This window comes from Halyomorpha halys, unplaced genomic scaffold (genome assembly GCF_000696795.3).
Source record: "Halyomorpha halys isolate HHAL.00 unplaced genomic scaffold, Hhal_1.1 Scaffold214.1, whole genome shotgun sequence".
NCBI lineage: Eukaryota > Metazoa > Arthropoda > Insecta > Hemiptera > Pentatomidae > Halyomorpha > Halyomorpha halys.
In genome coordinates, this window is record NW_027110944.1 from 192320 (window position 1) to 211170 (window position 18851).

The 18851-nt window shown below is 30.5% G+C and overlaps 1 protein-coding gene across 1 annotated transcript in view; it reads right to left on the reverse strand.

Moving 5' to 3' along the window:
- LOC106679677 (oxysterol binding protein) overlaps positions 1 to 18851 on the reverse strand; it is a 53225-nt gene that overhangs the window by 13795 nt on the left and 20579 nt on the right. The window contains exons 5-6 of the mRNA XM_067049063.1: positions 16939 to 17084; positions 14640 to 14751 (exon numbers count right to left, since the gene is read on the reverse strand). Coding sequence (XP_066905164.1) covers positions 14640 to 14751; positions 16939 to 17084 — 258 coding nt within the window. The remainder of the gene's footprint in view (positions 1 to 14639; positions 14752 to 16938; positions 17085 to 18851) is intronic.

Genomic DNA, 18851 nt, shown 5'->3' on the forward strand with positions numbered 1-18851 from the left:
TATAATAATAAATACTGACTGAATTTAAGAAAGCTATAAAGAGTATCAATATTAGCTTTAAAATATCAATCAAAGCAGCAATGAGTTACATTAACATGAAAAAAGAAAGACACATTTTAATAAAACATTTAACGATTACATATATCAACAAGTGATTTAAACTCTACATAAACATAAAATTCAATGAATGTTAGTGTATTAATATATATGTTATTAGAAAATCAAAGCATTAGAAGAAACTAATACATCTGCTTTATAAGTACAACCATGGATAACATGTTTTGTAGAAGGAAGCAAACAGATGGAAATGGGAAATAAATATCTTTTGTGTTTTATTTTGTTGTAATGTTCTATTAATCTAATTCAGTTATTCTGAGGACAAAGCAAAAGTACATTATTTTCAAGGGAAAGGAAGAAAATAACAACTATATTATAAATATATTAATAATTACTTACTAAAATATAGTTTAAATCTATCCATTCACTAATTATAAACATCACTTAATTTTATAAAAACAATAAATTATAAAACAGATCCTTATTAAATCATATACACCATCAAATATTTTCAAAAATAAAGTTTTCACATTTAGAATGAATAAAGAAAAAGAAAATCTTCAACTACACAAAACATTGAACATGTAAGCAACTCTAGAGGTAGAAATTCAACTGGATTTTGGAACAACTGGTAAATTAACAATAAAGCAGAAAGATATAGAAAAACAAGGGTAGTCATAAATTGAAAGTCAAGGATGTTAACTAACAGCTAAAACAAAAAATTAAATTCACATAGTTCTGATTTTCAACATAAAGTTAGCAAATAAATATAAATAAATTATTTTTTTTAAAATCTACATCGTATTTCACATGGAGCACAGGGTAGTGGTTTCATTGAAAAACAAAAAAAAAAATAAAAAAAAAAATAGTAAATTTCCGAGAAATGCAATCAACTTACAACTGTTAACTGAGATGTGGGTCTTCATCACAAATTAGCTGGGTAGAAATATTCATTGTGACTTTGAAATTTCATTACAACTGTAGATACAACAGAAATTTAGAAAGTGTCTCATATAAATCATATATTAATGATGGAGACTCACTACCATTATATTCTGACATTTCTTTCTGTTTTCATCTTGAAACCCCAAACATTTCTCATTAAGCATACTGTGAAATGAAAGCTATAAATGAAAAAATAAATGGAGAGCAATGATGAATTATAGAGAGAAATATATAACTAAGCTCCAGCTATATTATAAATAACTTCAATTGTATCTACTAAATACGATGGGGTACAACAAATAAAAAGGCAAAATTCACTAAAATAAAGTAATATAATTTTATTTGGTAATGACATCAATTTTTTTTTCCGTAAGGGAGATCATTATAGAGGTAGCAATGCAATTTAAACTATATGAATGTAAAAAAACATTTTCTGAAATTAAGATGTTTAATCATTTGATTCCTATCATGTAAATTAATTTGCACTGTCTATTCTCTCTACTGAAACTTCAGATCATCAAAATGTTTTTTTAAGATACAATCTGCTGAAAATCAGTCCCTATATTTTAGGGAATCCTTCATAAAAATGATAAAACTCCTTCTCGCTTTATTTGAAATGTATTCTCAACAATCTTTTAAAAGCATGGCATCAACTAAGACCAACCACGATAATGAAAACTATATAATAATAAAATAAAAACATGATAATATAAAGGATATATTAGTACTGTAAACAGAACACACAAATACAACATGATGCTAAAATTTAGAACTATTAGCACCAGAAGACAGAAATAACAACAACATAATTTATATTTTCATTGTCAAATGAACTGCCAAAAAGTAAAATGAACCAACATAACATAAACTTTTGTTTTACTTCAGTTTATTTGAAAGATTACCAATTATTTATTGATTTATTTCATTGATAAACAACATTATTATCAAAGCCTCCTCCTATGTGGGAATTAGTGCATTACAGAATGTCTAAATGCAGCACATGCAGACAAGAGTACTTTCTGGTGAACAATTCAATCCTTCAGGGTAAATATTATAGTCAATCAATACATAGTTGTATTGACTAATAATGATCTGGCCATAATAGTAGGGGTGAAGGTCATAAAACCTAGTTCATGATGAACTGATTCATTACACTAAATATCATAATCATGGACTCTAGAAAAATAAAGTAAACTCCATTCAAGAGTATAATATAGTATTGCCAATGATTAACCCAAAACCTAACTCCATATTCACTAATAAAAGGTTTGTTGGAATCCTTCACTTCACAATTTTCATGATAAAATAAAGAAGTTAATCAGTTAAAATTAAAACTCATAAAATTGAGCGTAATGATGGTACATGGCAACAACTGACTATACCTGTTGCCACTTAATGATGGTTAGAAAGCTGAACTGATTTGGCCAGCAATATGGTAGAAATAAAGCAGCACCATGGAAAAAATACTCTCTAGTCTAATTTTGAATCTGCTACTATACTAGTTCAGGAAATTCATAGCACCAACAAAAAACTAAGAATAAAATAGAAGATATGCAACATAAGAAGTTTTAGCTAACTAATAGAAGTTTTTTTTTAAATATGCCATTGAATGTCTTATGTCAGTATTATTAACTGATCTTAGAGTGGGCTAAAGTTAATAGTCACAATCTATCAACAACCCCCTCAAAATGTGTTAATACAAGAGAGAAGTAGAATTTGATACAATTTGCAAACAGTTTGAGGGGTAAGAATTTTATGTCAAGACAGAATGACTTTCAGTAGAAAGAATAGCAATTATTAAAATAAGTAAAGTAAACTATCTTGTATAAAGGGGATATATATATAAACTAGGTTTTAATCAGAGAAATTAAAATTCTTTTTATTTTATCAGTAATAAAATATTTGGGGTAACATTTCAGGAAAATTGGTTTCAAATCTCAACATAAATGATTCTATAACATTGATGATAAAGTAAAATATGGATTCTAACATGAAATAGGGGAGTAAGCAACAAATTACTGCACGTTACAATCATACAGGAAAATATAAATGAAAAAAAATTAATCTACACCTGGTAAGAAGAGTTTGCAAATAAATACCGTTGAACTATGAAGTAATAAACCTCAATACTATTTTTTTTTTAATTCCATCAGGCCAGCCATACCATGTATATGCGTTACATTCAATCACCAAGATTTGGCCTCCTCCAAAAGGCTCCTAAATAAGGGCAATGAATTACTGCAGCATTCCAGTTCTTAACACCAAGCAGGACTCTTTTTCCATAAAGATTTTCAGTTAACATCTTTTTGGGTTTCTTGGTATTATCTATCTGTGCTATGTAGCCTGTCCACCAAAGTCACCCGTTTGATGAACCTGGTTATGTGGGTATCTTTGTAAAGTTCCGCATTCTTTCTTCTTTTTCAGGACACCTCCTTGTCAAATATGATCAACAATTCTCTTGAGAATAAGAAGTTTATTCTCATCCTTTTTAGTATAAAATTAATTTTGTTTTGGATTCTCCTGCTAATCTCCTGAGAGATGTCATTTCCAGAGTTTATTTCTGATCCAAAATAAATGAAGCTGTTGCGTCCAGTCTAAAAGGACCTGATCACTGGCCCTCCCTCACGACTCTCAGGTATTTAGTCTAGACTTCATAAATAAATAGTCCTAAGTTTCTTTGTTGTATCTTCTAGGCCCAAGAATGACTTAATCTTAATGCGCGCTCTGATCTGGCCGCAATATCAAAATCATTGGCATACTCCAAGAGCTGGACCATGGTGTCGAAGAGGGTCACATGAAGCTGGATTCTGGACATACATACTGCTTTCTCCCCTGCTTAGTTAAAAAGGAGATAGGCAAGTGCATCACTATCCTTTACACCACAATTTTGTTGAAGAGTTCGGATAGATCAGCGGTGACACAAACTAGATGTGGGTAGTATACATTCAGAAGTATACATACAAAAGGATAGAGTGATCAAATGTGAAAGATACACTCTGAGGGGGCTACACGCTTGGAGCCCCATTTTGTCATCTTCACAAGACAAATCGATTTCAACAGGGTATTTATCACCAGAGGGGGCCCAATAAACCTCCAAGAGAGTAGAACTGTCATATGTGGCTAAACCAATCATACTATTTAATGTAAAATACACCTCAAAATAACAAATAGGGCGTGCAGACAAAACCTCAAGGCAATAAATTTCAAATCCTGTCAGATAAAATAATTTACCTTTGTATAAAAAATTTTCACAATGGTAAAATCTAGTGGTAGTGTAAAGCACCACATTATAATGGATTATCTATTTGCCCACATGAGTATAATGAATGAAGGAGTCTTAACATGAATCTTTGTAAACCCATACATCCTCCTGATCTTTCTCAGTCGTGTTTAAATTGTCAGTTTTGTCAATTGCTATGACTAGACGCAATAAGTTTTATTTATAGTCAAAATGCAATGTACGTGTCATCTAAAAGTGATGGCTGATGAATGGAAATGGTGAGAAATAAACATTAAAGTTAAGTCCAAAAGCATTGAAGGAGTTGAAGACAATTCAACAAAGGAAAATAGTGAAATCTAATAAATTTTGAGTATTTCAGTGAGCTACAATTTCGAAAGTAAAGAAACGTTTGAAGAAGGAAATATACTGTCTTTGAGAAGTAAAAAGCTTAAGTCTTGTGAGTCTAAGGATAAGGAAGAGTGTGTAATTGATGTAATTTAAAAATGTAACTTATGTATACAGTAACACAAGAAGTATTATAATTATTTTTCTAGTTTAGCAAAATAAGATAGTGTACACACTTCAATTATGATTTATTTGTTATTTCTCATCCCACACATATTAATCAATTTAACAAGGTTAAAATTCATAGAATTAGTTATAAAGAAAACGACAAATAATTGAGTGAATCTCAATATAACAATTTGTTAGATCATTAGAACCTGAGTATAATAAATCAATTGATATAATTATTTTTCCATTACCAATTGAGATTTGTTTTTACACTGTAGTAAAGCAGAATCTCACTAATTAACTTCTGTTGTTAAAATTAAACAGTTAGAAACTATAATTTAAAAAATAATAATAAATAAATAATTAGTTGAGAACTATTTTTTGTTTCTTCTTGACCACAGCTGTGGCCATCTCCTTCATAAAAATTAAGAACAATCATAAATATATATTATGACCAGATTCTTAAATCAAGTATCAAATTGATCACACCTTCATAAACAGTTTAAAACAATGCAGAGTAATAAACAGGAGACGCGAATCAAATTTAAATCTGATTATCATAAACCTCTCAAAAACCTAAATAAATCAATGTAAAACAATACCTCCTGGTACTATTTAGAAACTGTATTAAGTATGGGGAAAAAAAAACTATGAAAGTACTTTACGTTAACTACTTGACAATATAGCAGAATCATTCATTAAAAATAACAGAAAGACGCAAGTAAAAATAGCATTCAATGGAAGCAAATCATAATGGGAACTATATTTTATATATAAACTATATATTTTATATATAACCATATATATTTTACTGTAGAAATTGAAAATAATAACTCTCTTCCGTTCCTTGACCTAATCATCATAAGAAACCCAGACAACACCATATCCACTGACTGGTACACCAAACCAACCTACTCAGGCAGACTTCTAAATTACCACATCTAACATCCTAACCATCAAAGAATTAACATACCCAAAAACCTTATTCACCGTGGCCTTTCCCTTTCTGATTCCTATTTCTATGAAACACACACCACATTAAACAAATACTCTTAGCTAATAACTTCCCCCTCCATATCATTCATAAACTTATATACAACTACAAAAATCATCAAAACCACTTCACCTAATTCTTCACAACCCATTTCTACCCCCTTATACAGATCACTACCATACATCCCCTCTCTTTCCGAAAACATCCAAAAACTCTTATGTTCTGCTATACCTAACCTTTGTATTTCTTTCAGACCTCACAACACACTATCTAATATTTACACTAAATTAAAAGACCCTATCCCTCCTCTACACCAATGACATACTGTATACCGCATCCCTTGCTCCACCCTTAATTGTAATTCTGCTGATATAAGCGAAACCAAAAATCTCTTAAAAGAGCGTATCAAACAACATAAATATTCTGTTTCCTCACAAAACATTCTGCCTCAAAACTTTCAGAACATTCTTTTTCTTTAAATCATTCCTTCGATTTCAACAAAACATCTATACTTGCTACAGTTCGTAACCAAGACAAAAGGCTCATTTCTGAAAGCCTCTATATCCAATTAGAACCTTCTTCCATCATTTTAAAAACCACCAAGCACAACTTATCATTAACATATTACCAAATAGTTGATTTATTAAAAAAGTAATTTTTATAATTTTTTTTTATTTATTCATTTTCTTTTTCTGCCCACTTAGTAACGTATTATTTCATTTCTTAAACTTTTTCTAACACATTTGTCTTTACCCTCCTATATACGTTTCCTCTTTTTAACTGTTATTAAATACTCATGACACTTTGTCTTCTTTCGGTACTTTGTCATCCTTGTACATATACGTATTTTTAACATTTTCCAAAAACCATTTGTCGTCACCCTCTCACACGCTTTCTTCCTCTAAATATTTTCTACTTTTTACTTTTTATTTTTTACCTACTTGTAACATTTCCTCTTAAAAACACTTAGTCTTTCTTGTAACGTATTTTTTAATTTGGAGTTTGGCCGTTCTCAGCACAGAATACCACTTGGCGGTTAGATTTCAAGCTAATAGGTTCATTTTATTCTCTTTTTTTCCCTATCTTTATTTTACCACCCCTTTTTTTCTCAATTTTCCTTACCCTCATTATTAGTTATGTTCACCATATATTATTACTGTTGTTTTCAAAATATTTTTTTTTTCTCTATTGATTTCTTTTGTTAAACTTTACTTATATTTTGCCTCTTTATCAATTATTATGATTACATATATTTTCTTTCTCTCAATTTTATTTTTCTTTCCATATTTTAATTTTTAAATTATAGATAACTAATATATTCATATTTCTTTGCATTATATAACTTCATTTTTATTTTATTTCCTTAATTATGTTATTTTACCTACTTATTCAATTACCTATGTATACATTTTATTTTTCACTTCTCTCCGCACTTTATTTTATTAACTCCATTCTGTAAAATTATTCACATTATGTCATTCTGTTTATATTTTATTTTTTATTTTCTATATTCATTAGTGGTTATCTTGTTCTGTTCTTAGCCCTGATGAAGGCTAGAAACTCTAGCCGAAACGTTGGTACGATTAAATAAGTTACATCAACTTATTTGTGTTTTATTTTGACTGTACCCCCAACCATCTTCTCCTCGTATACCCTTATTAGGTTCATGATAAAATACTTTTGCTTTAATAAAAAATTTACTATCTACACTATTCCAAAAAATAGATAAGTTCTAATATCATAGGACGTGATATAATAAAAATGTACATTACATCAATATCACAATCAAGGCATCGTTTGGAAGTCACAGTCTATTGTAAAGAAATATTATCTTTGCTCTAATAGAAAAACAAATGCGTAAGTAGTTAAATGTTGTAAGAATAGGAGAGAATAACGTAAGAAATAAATTACAAGTCTAAAACTAAAACTGACATCATACAATATCTTTATGCTAGAACTAGGATATATAAAGTTTTCATTGTCATTAGTACTGCCGGTGACAGTATTCAGTTACAGAATCACCAGGCAGTCACCTTTCACAAGTCACAGTTGTTTTGCAATGGTTTTGGCATACATTGGAAGAGCTCATATCACATGTTACTTTGGTTCTGTTATTTTTATGATGTCCACATATGCAACAATTCTCTTTTGTTTTTTGAGAAGTAGGAGGATTTTATACTTGAGATTTTTGAAGGTGAAACCCATACAATCTTTGGGTGAAGCACACATTGTAGCAAACTCCTTCAAATGGTCATTCATCGATCCTTTGGCAAAGTTATTCATAAATGCCAGCCTTTTACAAATTTATTCGGATTATTTGTCGATTAATTTTGTAAACACTGATTCCTGCTATGATGAGTTCTTTGAAAAATCCACCCCCTTTGGTCACCAATCCTTTATCCATAAAGTTTCCTCGTCCTTACCAAGTAGAAATTCTAAGGGTGGTGGAAGTCCATCATCTTTAATACTCAAATCCTGATCAGAGCCACTGCTTGAGCTATCATACTCTATGTTTTAAGGCTTGAAATTAAGTTTATTATCAACATCAGCTACATTTTCCTGCTCTTCAAGTTGAGCAAGAATGCCGAAAAATTTCCTTCAATTCCATAACTCTTCTTTGATATCTATGGAAAACAAATAAGTAGGGATGATAATATTTTCATATTAAGATAAGGAAAGTAAAAATAGGTATTTATAACAGTAGTAAAAAATGAAATATCTAACTTTTTTTTCTTCAAAAATTAAAACAAAAAGAAAGGTAAGTTAATTATTGTATATTGTATAAACCTATCTATCTATATTGAAACAATATTTTCAGAGTTTCTGAATAAATGCATGCAGCATAAGAAATTAGAATAAGTCAGAAACATCTTATTTGATAGAACAGAATACAAAATGGATATTAAAAAATTTTACTTACATTAAAATAATGATCAAAGTTGCCGCAAACCCACATACTGAATCACACTGTTAAAAAACGTAACAGAAAAAAAACAACACTTTTATCTAACTCTAAGGCTGAAAACATTGATAGTGGCACAGATGTATTCTTTATTGTTCAACTGAAAAATACAGAGCATGGTGTTGGGCAGGTTCACTAAAAATCATGAGTTGTTGCCACTCAGTGGTCCTTTTGCTGAGTATGTGAGCACTTGAGGACTAAGTAAAAATAAAACTAGATAGCAATACTCCAAACTAGGACAACAACACTTAAGATACTAGAGGTTTCCATTTTTTCTGTTAATATTTCAGCTATAAAGAAATTCGAAATTCATGCATAGGATCATATAAAAAAGTATCATATAATTTTCCTCTAATATCTGATCTTATGATCTACAAAGCTGAAGAATTGTAGCTTTCAAATTATGCTCTTTGTACTGCTTTCCTCCAAAAGTACCACAATCAACATATATTCGCATGACGAAACTTTATCATTTCCCAAACAATCACCAATAGCCAAATGACGAAAATTCGTCATTTGTATTTTAAATAAAATAATTTATTCTTGTTTTTTTAATTCTAAATAAATTAAAGTCTAATTTTTACTAGACAGAGATAATTCCAATAAAGAACTGATTTCTGCTTAAGGGTGTAAACATAAACAAAAACATTTTTAAAAAGAATTTTATTCAAAGTTTAAGCACTTGGGTGTTCGGATATGTATTTTAGTTGTATTATTTTTAATTTTCTGATGCAATTTTAATCAATATAAAATATGTCTAAAATGGATAACGAAAAAGAAATATGTGGAGACAATTTATCTGATTGTGAGTGTAGTGATGACTTTGATTTTTGCAACATTCCCCTTCATACTGGAACATGTTTCGAACAGTATCATTTGCTAAAGAAATATCAATTATTTATAAAATTAAGGATTCAAAAGTAATTTACTTCATCTAATAAAAAAAGAGAATAACTTTGTATTTTCAGTAATTAATTGCAACTTTTTTGTGAGTTTAATTTTTCTTAACTTCAGAAAGCATAAAAAAAAATAAATAAAAATTTATAAATAAAGATAAATTTGTTTTAAAACAGTTTCCTAAATTTCAATGAAAAATATATTATTTTTAGCAATTTACATTGTTTTTATAAAGATCATATCATTTCTACAAATGGTGTCAAAAAATTCTGGAATTTCATAAATGGTGGTGCAAAACATTACTGGATGAATATGTGTTAAAATAAGTTCTAATTTGAAGTTGTAAAAAATCAGCTCTAAGAAAGTATTATGAATATGTTAATTGTGTGCCAGAAATATTTTATTTTCTAAATAGACTATAGTAAGTCAGTGAAATTCTTTTTTTAACTTTTTTTTTCCAGAAAATTCTGACTCTTGCACTGTATCAAAGGTCATTTAAAGGAATATGGAGGAGCATTTTATATCAATTCTGTAACCCATATAACACAAACATTGTTTGAGGGGTTTCATGCAATGCCTGAAATATTTATATTTTCATACATATACAGATACAGAGAGTATATTCCAATAACTGACAACAACAGCGAATGATATTTTACCAGTTATAGAGAACAGTATATCTACAGGAAGTAGAAAGATAAAGATTAAAAAAATGTACTTCTTTTTATAAAAAAAGTACATCATAATCATACATGTTTAAAAATATTAATATGCCAAAAATATACATTTCTATAATATAAATGTAAATTCATATTTACTTATTTACATTATTTTTTATAGGATTGTTTTACATTGTCGGATTCACATAATCCGAATTTTCGAGTGCTTTTTTGATTTTTTATAAAGCTGGGGTCAGGGATCTCATTTTTTGAAGCCAGGACCTGGCTTTCCCATACTACTAAGGCACAGCCGAGGACAAGCTGGCCAGCCTTGGATGGCGAGACGTATTTCACATATACCAGGCGAAATATAAAACACCATGGTTTTCACCATTTTCGCCCACTGCTCAACCTGGGGGATGGAAGACATGACCACGACAGCTAATCTTCCAACACCTCACAGATAAGAAATAAATAATTCATATGAGACCCACCCAATGCTCTGTCTTATCTTACATTAATAAAATAATTATCAGCTCTTAACACACTAACCAATAGCTTGCCCCCACAGGGAACAACATTTCATAAAAGAAAATACAATACTTTGATTAAAGAAAAATAAGTTTCATGATTCAACCCCCTTGTTCCACACTAATTTGAAGTTTTATTTAAAACAAACATAAATTATATAAATACCTATAAATGTAAATTTGTACATACAATACCAGAAAAATTAAGCTATACCTGATATTTTAAATTTTCAAATGTGTTTGTACTCTTTACTCACGCACTTTAACTAATTCAATTTTATCTTGTTTTTAAGAATAAATGAACTAGATAGAACTTCATGATAACTGATGGACTACTACAGGTATCCAACTATAATGAAGATAAAAACAAAGCATGTTAAGACAAAAATCACAAAATTTTTGGAAAACAATTAGCATTAACAATTTATATACACACAAATTAAGAAAAATGTTAACATGAGTGTGTTAAAATTTCCAAGGAAATGTGCCTCATTTTCTTTCTACTATTTGTTACAGAGGTCAAAAATAGTAAATACAGATTGTTGAAAATTTATATTTGCATTGATTTGGAATAAAATAAGAGAAGTCTTTCTCTTTGCCATTGTTTTTAAGATTTTAAAAGTTTTGTGCTCTTCTACAGTCCCTCCAAATTGAATAATGGGTAGGAAATTGGTAAATTTGGATTGAGTTGGTGTTAGAGAAGAACCTATTGGGTTCTTGATTTTTTCTCCTTATTATATTGGTTTTTAATAAAGAAATAGTTACAAATATGGTAAAAAGGTAGGTAATATCTTGTTTAATATTAGATGATTCTATCAGTTTACTTTTATATATATAAGTTATGGCCTGAGTCAGCTGTTACTTCCATGGCAGCTGACTGAGGAAATTTTTGTTCTCAATAAGAATCTTCTTTTTTTGTTTTAATTTTGTCATCTTTCATTTTTATAAAAATATGGCCAGTAACGGAATAGTGAGATGCAATTCCTATCTAATGTACTAAAGATTGAGTTGGCAAAAGAGCTTGGGAAGAAGGAGGGAATGCCGAGAGAATGCTCCTTTCTAGAGTGTGTGCAGGAAATAATTGACACCAGTACCAGAAGAAGAGTCCCGTATGGAAATAGAAGAAACTGGATGGATGAGAGTTGGATTGTCAATAGAGACCAACACCCAACAGATACGGAGAAGCAACCGGAGGTTGACTTGATCATCTGGTGAATGCACAGAAGCATCAGGAACGTCGAAGACCAAAGAAGCTGAGGAACCACAGAACAGAGGATGGAGGCGAAGAACGGGAGAAAGGAAGACGTGACATCTGAAGGGGATGTCAGCAGAGAGATGACCACGCACTGCTGAATTATGATGTGAAGGAGAAGAGCAGCAGTCTGTTTATAATAAACATAGCAGGAGTGAGGTGCCTGGTGGACACAAAAGCAGTATAGTCGAGAGAGGACACGCCAGATTCAGAAATGTCAGTGTAAATTAATCATCCTAGGTGGCCCTTGTGAGCTAGAGGGAGAGGTGGAGATAGAACTAACAAGGTGGGAATTTAGTAAGGAAAACTTGCCGGTACATATACTAGGAAGTATGCCAAGGGAATACAAAGTAATTGCGGGATGTGACCTGCTAGGGAAGATGGGAACTTGGGTTAGGAATAGTAAGGGAAAATGGAAGATTAAGTTGGGAGGTAAAATCTACAAACGTCATTTTCAGCGGAAGAATTCGGGCGCTCTGGTTAGAGCAATCAATCAGGCTGAGGACTGGAGATGAAGCTTAAGACGGAAATTTGAAGATATCTTTTTTAAAGAAGGGGACATGCTTGGGAAGACGGTCCATGAGATCTTACTGAAACAAGACAAAGTGAAACATGTGAAAGAGACGAGATACCCAAAGACGTTATGTCACCACATCTGGGAAGAGCTCGAAAGTTTAAAACAAGATCAGGGAATAATTATTGACAATACTTCTCTGTACAATAGACCATTGTGGGCAGTGAAAAAGAAGAGCATGCCTGGTGAGACTACTAAAAAGTACAGGGTAGTGATTGATTACTGGAAGTTGAACGAGAATACCACAGACGAAAAGTAACTGATTCCCAGATTTGAAGACATTTTGGACAGGTTGAGCGGGGGTCTGATGGTATTCAGCAAATTGGACTTGAAGGCCGGATATCAAATTAAAATACACCCTAAGGATCAACATAAGACGGCATTCACATTCAAGAGAGGACACTACGAATTTACAAGGATGCCATTTGGCCTCAAAAATGCTCCCATAACCTTCCAGAGTCTGATAGACGAGTTGTTGAAGGGTATTGACAAATCTGTTTGTCAGATTTATATGGATGATCTCCTAGTGTTCAGTAAGAATAAAGAACACGTGCAGCATTTACACAGCGTATTCCAGAGAATTAGGCAATTTGGGCTTAAATTTTTGGGAGAGAAATCATCATTGGAGCAAGAAAAATTAAATTTTTTGGGCCATACAATTTCCAGGGAAAGAGTTAAACCCGGCGCAGATAAAGTTGCAGCTATACAGAAGATGGCAGTGCCTAGGGATGTGAAGGGAGTTCGGAGGCTGCTAGGAACTTTAATTCCTGCCAGAAATGGCTGTGTACCTAGTCCCATTCAACAACCTTCTGAAGAAAGGCAGAAAGGTGATCATCACTCCAATGGTGAAAGACAATATCACATGGTGCATGGAGAAGCTCCAGCAGGTGCTGGTGCTTGCTTTACCAGACTTCACTCGGCAATTCAATACCACTACAGATGGGAGTGAGTACACATTGGGAGTGGTGTTGTCTCAGGATGGTGAAAGGGGAGATTGCCCAGTGGCGTACGCCATTGTTTATGTGTTTGGCAGAAGGTTTAGGGTACACACTGACCACAGGTCTCTGTAATGGGTAGGAAAGTTGAAGAAGTCTAACGTCAAGGATAACGTGTTGGAAGGAGCTCCTCGCACAGTATACTAAGGAAGATAAAGATAACAAAAAGAAAGATATAGATAACACCTATCTATGGGGTTCAATAATTCCCTCTATTCAGGGAAATTTTTAAGTGACATCCAAAATTTAATAATATTAAAAAGTCTCATCATACATATTTAAAATGCTGTAAAGTAGAAAATACAGGCATATAAATATACATTAAATTATTAATTAATAAATAACAGTAAATACAAACATAAAGTTAATAGATAGTTATAATAATTTCTCAGTAACACCCCCATGTGTACATTAAAATAAGAATTTTTGTTTTTATCATATTTTACATTTTTTTATGAGACAATACAAACACCAATTTTAGGAGACTAAAATATTAGTGTTTCATCACATGTAAAATCCAAAACAAAAACAAAAGATGGAAAAGTAAAATCCTGAGCAAATAGAAAAACATTCTGTCAGAAAAATCAGAATATTTTTTTAATTACAACAAATAACAAATTTTAGATAAATAGATTGTAATATTATGGGATTTTATAGTTAGAATAAAATTTATTTATAATGACTCAACTTCCACACACACTAGTATAAAAGTGTGTAACCTATCAGAGCCCTTATCTTTCAGTGAGGTACACTAAGCACAACACAGTGGTTTGAGTGTAATGTTAACTTTTTCCAAACATAGCCATTGGTGTAATAATGAAAATATAGTAGTAATAATCCAATAGAACTCCATTAATGAAGTTTGTTATATTTATTTATTAATGTAAACAGGAATTAATTATACGATTCTTTACTTACACTTTTAATATTACAAGAACTTACTAATTACTAAAATAAATATTTTTTTTTTAAAAAACAAGAAATATGAAGCTATCAAATGATAATTAGCATTAATATGATTTTCACAAATTATTAACTTACTTACTTTTTTTGTATCTTTACTATTCACCTCTGGCATTACAACAACTTCTACTTCGCCACCATCCTCTACATCACTGCTCGATCCAGATGTTTCACCCTGATTGTCATTACTCTAAAATTGGAAAACAAAATAATAAATATCTAAAAAAAAAAAAATTAAGTAGCTGTGCACTTACATAAATGGGAACAAATTATCTTGAATCCTATTATTTTTGCTTGATTATTATAGGAGTCAGTTTGTAAAAACATTTAAATTAAATTTGTAATAAAAAGCAACAATATTATAACTTTACCCCATATTATACTTTTACCCATCACTCGGGCTAAACTCACAACTGGGGGTGACAACTTATAAATTTTCAAGATGAAAAACACACATATAAAAAGACAGTTCAGCATTACTGTTGTCTAGTATAAGGTGAAAGTGGAAACAAACAAAAAAATTTCAGATTTCATCTAGACACATCCTGAAGGCTTTAATTACTAGCATTGAATAGCCTGCACTAAATAATAGAATATGAATATGATAAATTATTATTTTATATTATTCAAAAATTGAATAAGTATGTTAATCCATAATTAATTTGTAAATAGTATTAATGTTTTATCTAAGTACATTTATTTCTGTCTGTATTATTTTTTTTTAGAAGTTTAGTTTATTTTAGAAGAAACATATGGATTTTATATTTTGTATTATAATGTTTAGAGTTAGAGAAACAGTTGCTAAGGGTTGTTTGGTAGGCGTCGTCCAACAAATGATGATTTAAGTTTTAAACATCAGTTGTTGCTAATTAGTTACTATTATAACACATAACTGCGTTTAGTGTTTGTGAGGACATTATGATTATTAGTTACGGTTATTACAGTTTATAATCAGGCCTGTCTGCATGTTAGTTTACCCATTGTGGTTTAAATATATTTGAATTGTTAGTTGTGATCATAATAATCTACAACCAGACTCTGTCTGTGTACAATGCAGTATGGCCTTTTGATGTTAATGCAACATGACTGTTAATTGTAATGAATATAATACAGTTCGCTGTGTTTGATGAGTACCATGTGGTGACTAATTTAATTAAAATATGATTGCTCAATTAATTATTGAGCCAAGTTAGACATGCGATGACTTTTGAAAGAGACACAGCATCCATATCTTCGCATCAATAGCATAAACTACTGTTGCAGCCAGAAATATTTTTCTCAGACTTATCGGAGTAGATCCTTTCTTTCTCGTCTCTGACCCAGCAAAGTCATCACACATTATTGTATTTTATCATATTTAATATGTATTATTAGTAACCGTCAAATCGAACTATAATTTATGTAAACTTGTTTGTTCATTTTCATCATTTGGTTTTCTAGTTTTATTTTATCTTAAAGGCCTTTTATTTAATCTTGAACAGAAAGGTTTATCACAAACAAATTAAAGTAAGGTATTGGAACATATCAAATGATCTAGAAATTGTTATGAAACTACATAATTTCATATTCAATATGAATACTTCACAGCCAAAATATTTAATTTCATTTTCTAGTATATGAATATTAGGATAAATAACTATTAACCATGGCACATCCAATTGTATAATTAATGTAAAGAACCCTCATGATAATTACTAAAAATTAGTCAGTCTCACGTCTAAGAGGTCTGAGTTTTGAAAATATCTTTTTTTTGTTGTAACAGTGCGTTTTCTTTTAAGGCTATTAATCCTATTTTGTTACAATATTACAGGTACTTTAAATTTATTTTATTTTTGCACACAAATATAAGTTTAGGCTATTTCATAGCAAAATAAGGTGGCATTCAAATATGATTAAGGAATTTCTGTTCATTGGTATCTGTATTAGATAAAGAAAGTTCAAAATTAATTAAGGACTGATAACTATAAACTGACAATAACAACATAATCATAAAGGTTGTGACTGGCCTGACTCAATTTGGTAAACATGTACATGAGACTAATTGTTAGAATCTGGCACTTATTAATTAGATAGTAAAGATCAAGGTCCACCCAGCAATAGCATAAAATTAAGAAAAAGGTACAAACCAAGTCAATTCAATTCAAATTCAGTATAAAGATTGCAAGGAAATAGAGTAGACAGCAAAAGATTCACTAATTTTGTCCAACTCAATAAAAACAGAAAACAGTGTACCATGTAATATAAATTAGATTACATATAAATTATTGGTTTCACATCACTAGAAGATGAGCTGGAAAAATTCTAGGATGACTCAGGAATATGGCATAATAGTAAATTATAAATTTCAAGTAAAATCTATAGTCTAATTTAATATTACCTTGTTGGTATTAAGAGGTGAAGACATTCTACGTTGACAATTTGGAATTTTCAGGACGAAATTTGAAGCATCAGAGTTACAGGATACATCATCTTCACACTCATAAAATTCAGTACTATCCTCTTCTTCATCAGAAGGTGAAGTGCCTAAAATAACATTTAAGATAAGAAAAGAAATATAAAGTAAAACAATTATTTATTATAAGATATGATATGAATCATGATTAGCCTATCAGTATTCCATCAAGGTAAAATATATTGCTGGTCATTAAATACTTATTACAGCTTTAGAAGTGATAGGTGAATTTCGATAATGTTAACGTTTAAAAAGAATAATCTTTTACAGCTTTACAGGTTTAAGATCATATTATATACTTCAAATACAGTCTTCGAGGGAATATTTAAATTTAAAAAACAGTAAGCAATATTAAATTTCTACAATATAGAAAGCAATAATTATTTATATGTTAACAAGAGTTTACTGGTCTAGAAAAAAAAAACTACAACAAAGGAGACCATGGTAAAATACTAATAGAGGAGGAAGCAAAGTAAGAAAAGTGGCAACTAAAATCAAGACACCAGGTAACAATGGGCTATACTAAGAAATAGTTTAATTTTCTTAACTCCTACAAATATTGAACCGCGCAGGAAATTTTTAACATCTGGTTTTGACCTTTGAATGCAGATTTTGTTTATTAGATGTTGACGTTTATTTCATGACTTTATAACGTTTTATTCAGTGCACACTCAGTGAGAATGTAATGAACTAAGATTAAAAACACAGATGAGGCATACCTTTTGTTTGTTCCCGAGTATACTGATGAAAAAAAAAGTATGCCGCATAAAATGTGGGAACTCACTCGACAGTGAGTTAAATGTTAAAAGTGATTTTCATGTTTTTTAGGTCCAACATTAATTCTTTGAACATGGTAGGTCATAAATTGTAGTAATATTTGAATATGCATGATAATATATGCCGAAAGTATGTCTGTTATATCACAAAAATAAATAAAAATTACTCTCAAGAGTTGTGATGGATGATACTTGACTGATTATTTATTAAAAAGAGCCAAGTTGTTGACCATGATAAAGTTTTATAATTTCATGTCCTTATATCATTTTATCATATTCATTTCAGAATTATAGAAAAATGGATTTTAGATTATTATTATTCTTTATTTTTAAAATCTATAAATTAATGTTTTGAATTTTAATGGATGAGACAGAAGAATTGGTGTTGGTGGCGCAGGCGCAGGAGGTAGCGGGCAGCGAGTGAGAGCTTAATCATATGTTTTCATTGAATGTTTAATTGATGGACATTGAAAAAAAAAGTCTGGTGTGTTGTTGGTTTTTCTGTGAGCTGAGGTTAGTTGAAAAACTGTGTATTTAGAAGTGATATTTTTCCCTTTCTGCCACGACCAGCTGAGTGCAAGTATGTACACGTCATTGTTCACTTTTGGAGCAGCATGACAGTTCTATGTATTTTAATTTTAGGCATGATAGTAAGTTAGCAATAGGTACATATACATATAGAAATAGTGCATATATTCTATATATTCTGTATTCATTGGTTGTTATCTTGCTCTTTGTTCTTAGTCCTGATGAAGGCTAGAAACTCAGGCCGAAAAGTTAGCACAATTAAATAAGTTCCCTCAAATTGTTTGTGGTTTTTACAGACCGCACCCCCAACCACCTCATCATAAATATTAATTAACCTTACAATTTAAGAATATTACACTGGTTACAGTTAAAAGGGATATTAGAACTTGTTAATAAAATTTGATTGCATTCAGGTTTGTAGGGAAATTAAGTTTAGACAAACTCACTTTACTTACTATTACAGTCCAATAAGGTAGTTGCCATGGAGGCAGAACTAAACCAATTAAAAGCTGAAATGGAATGTTAAAATTGGAG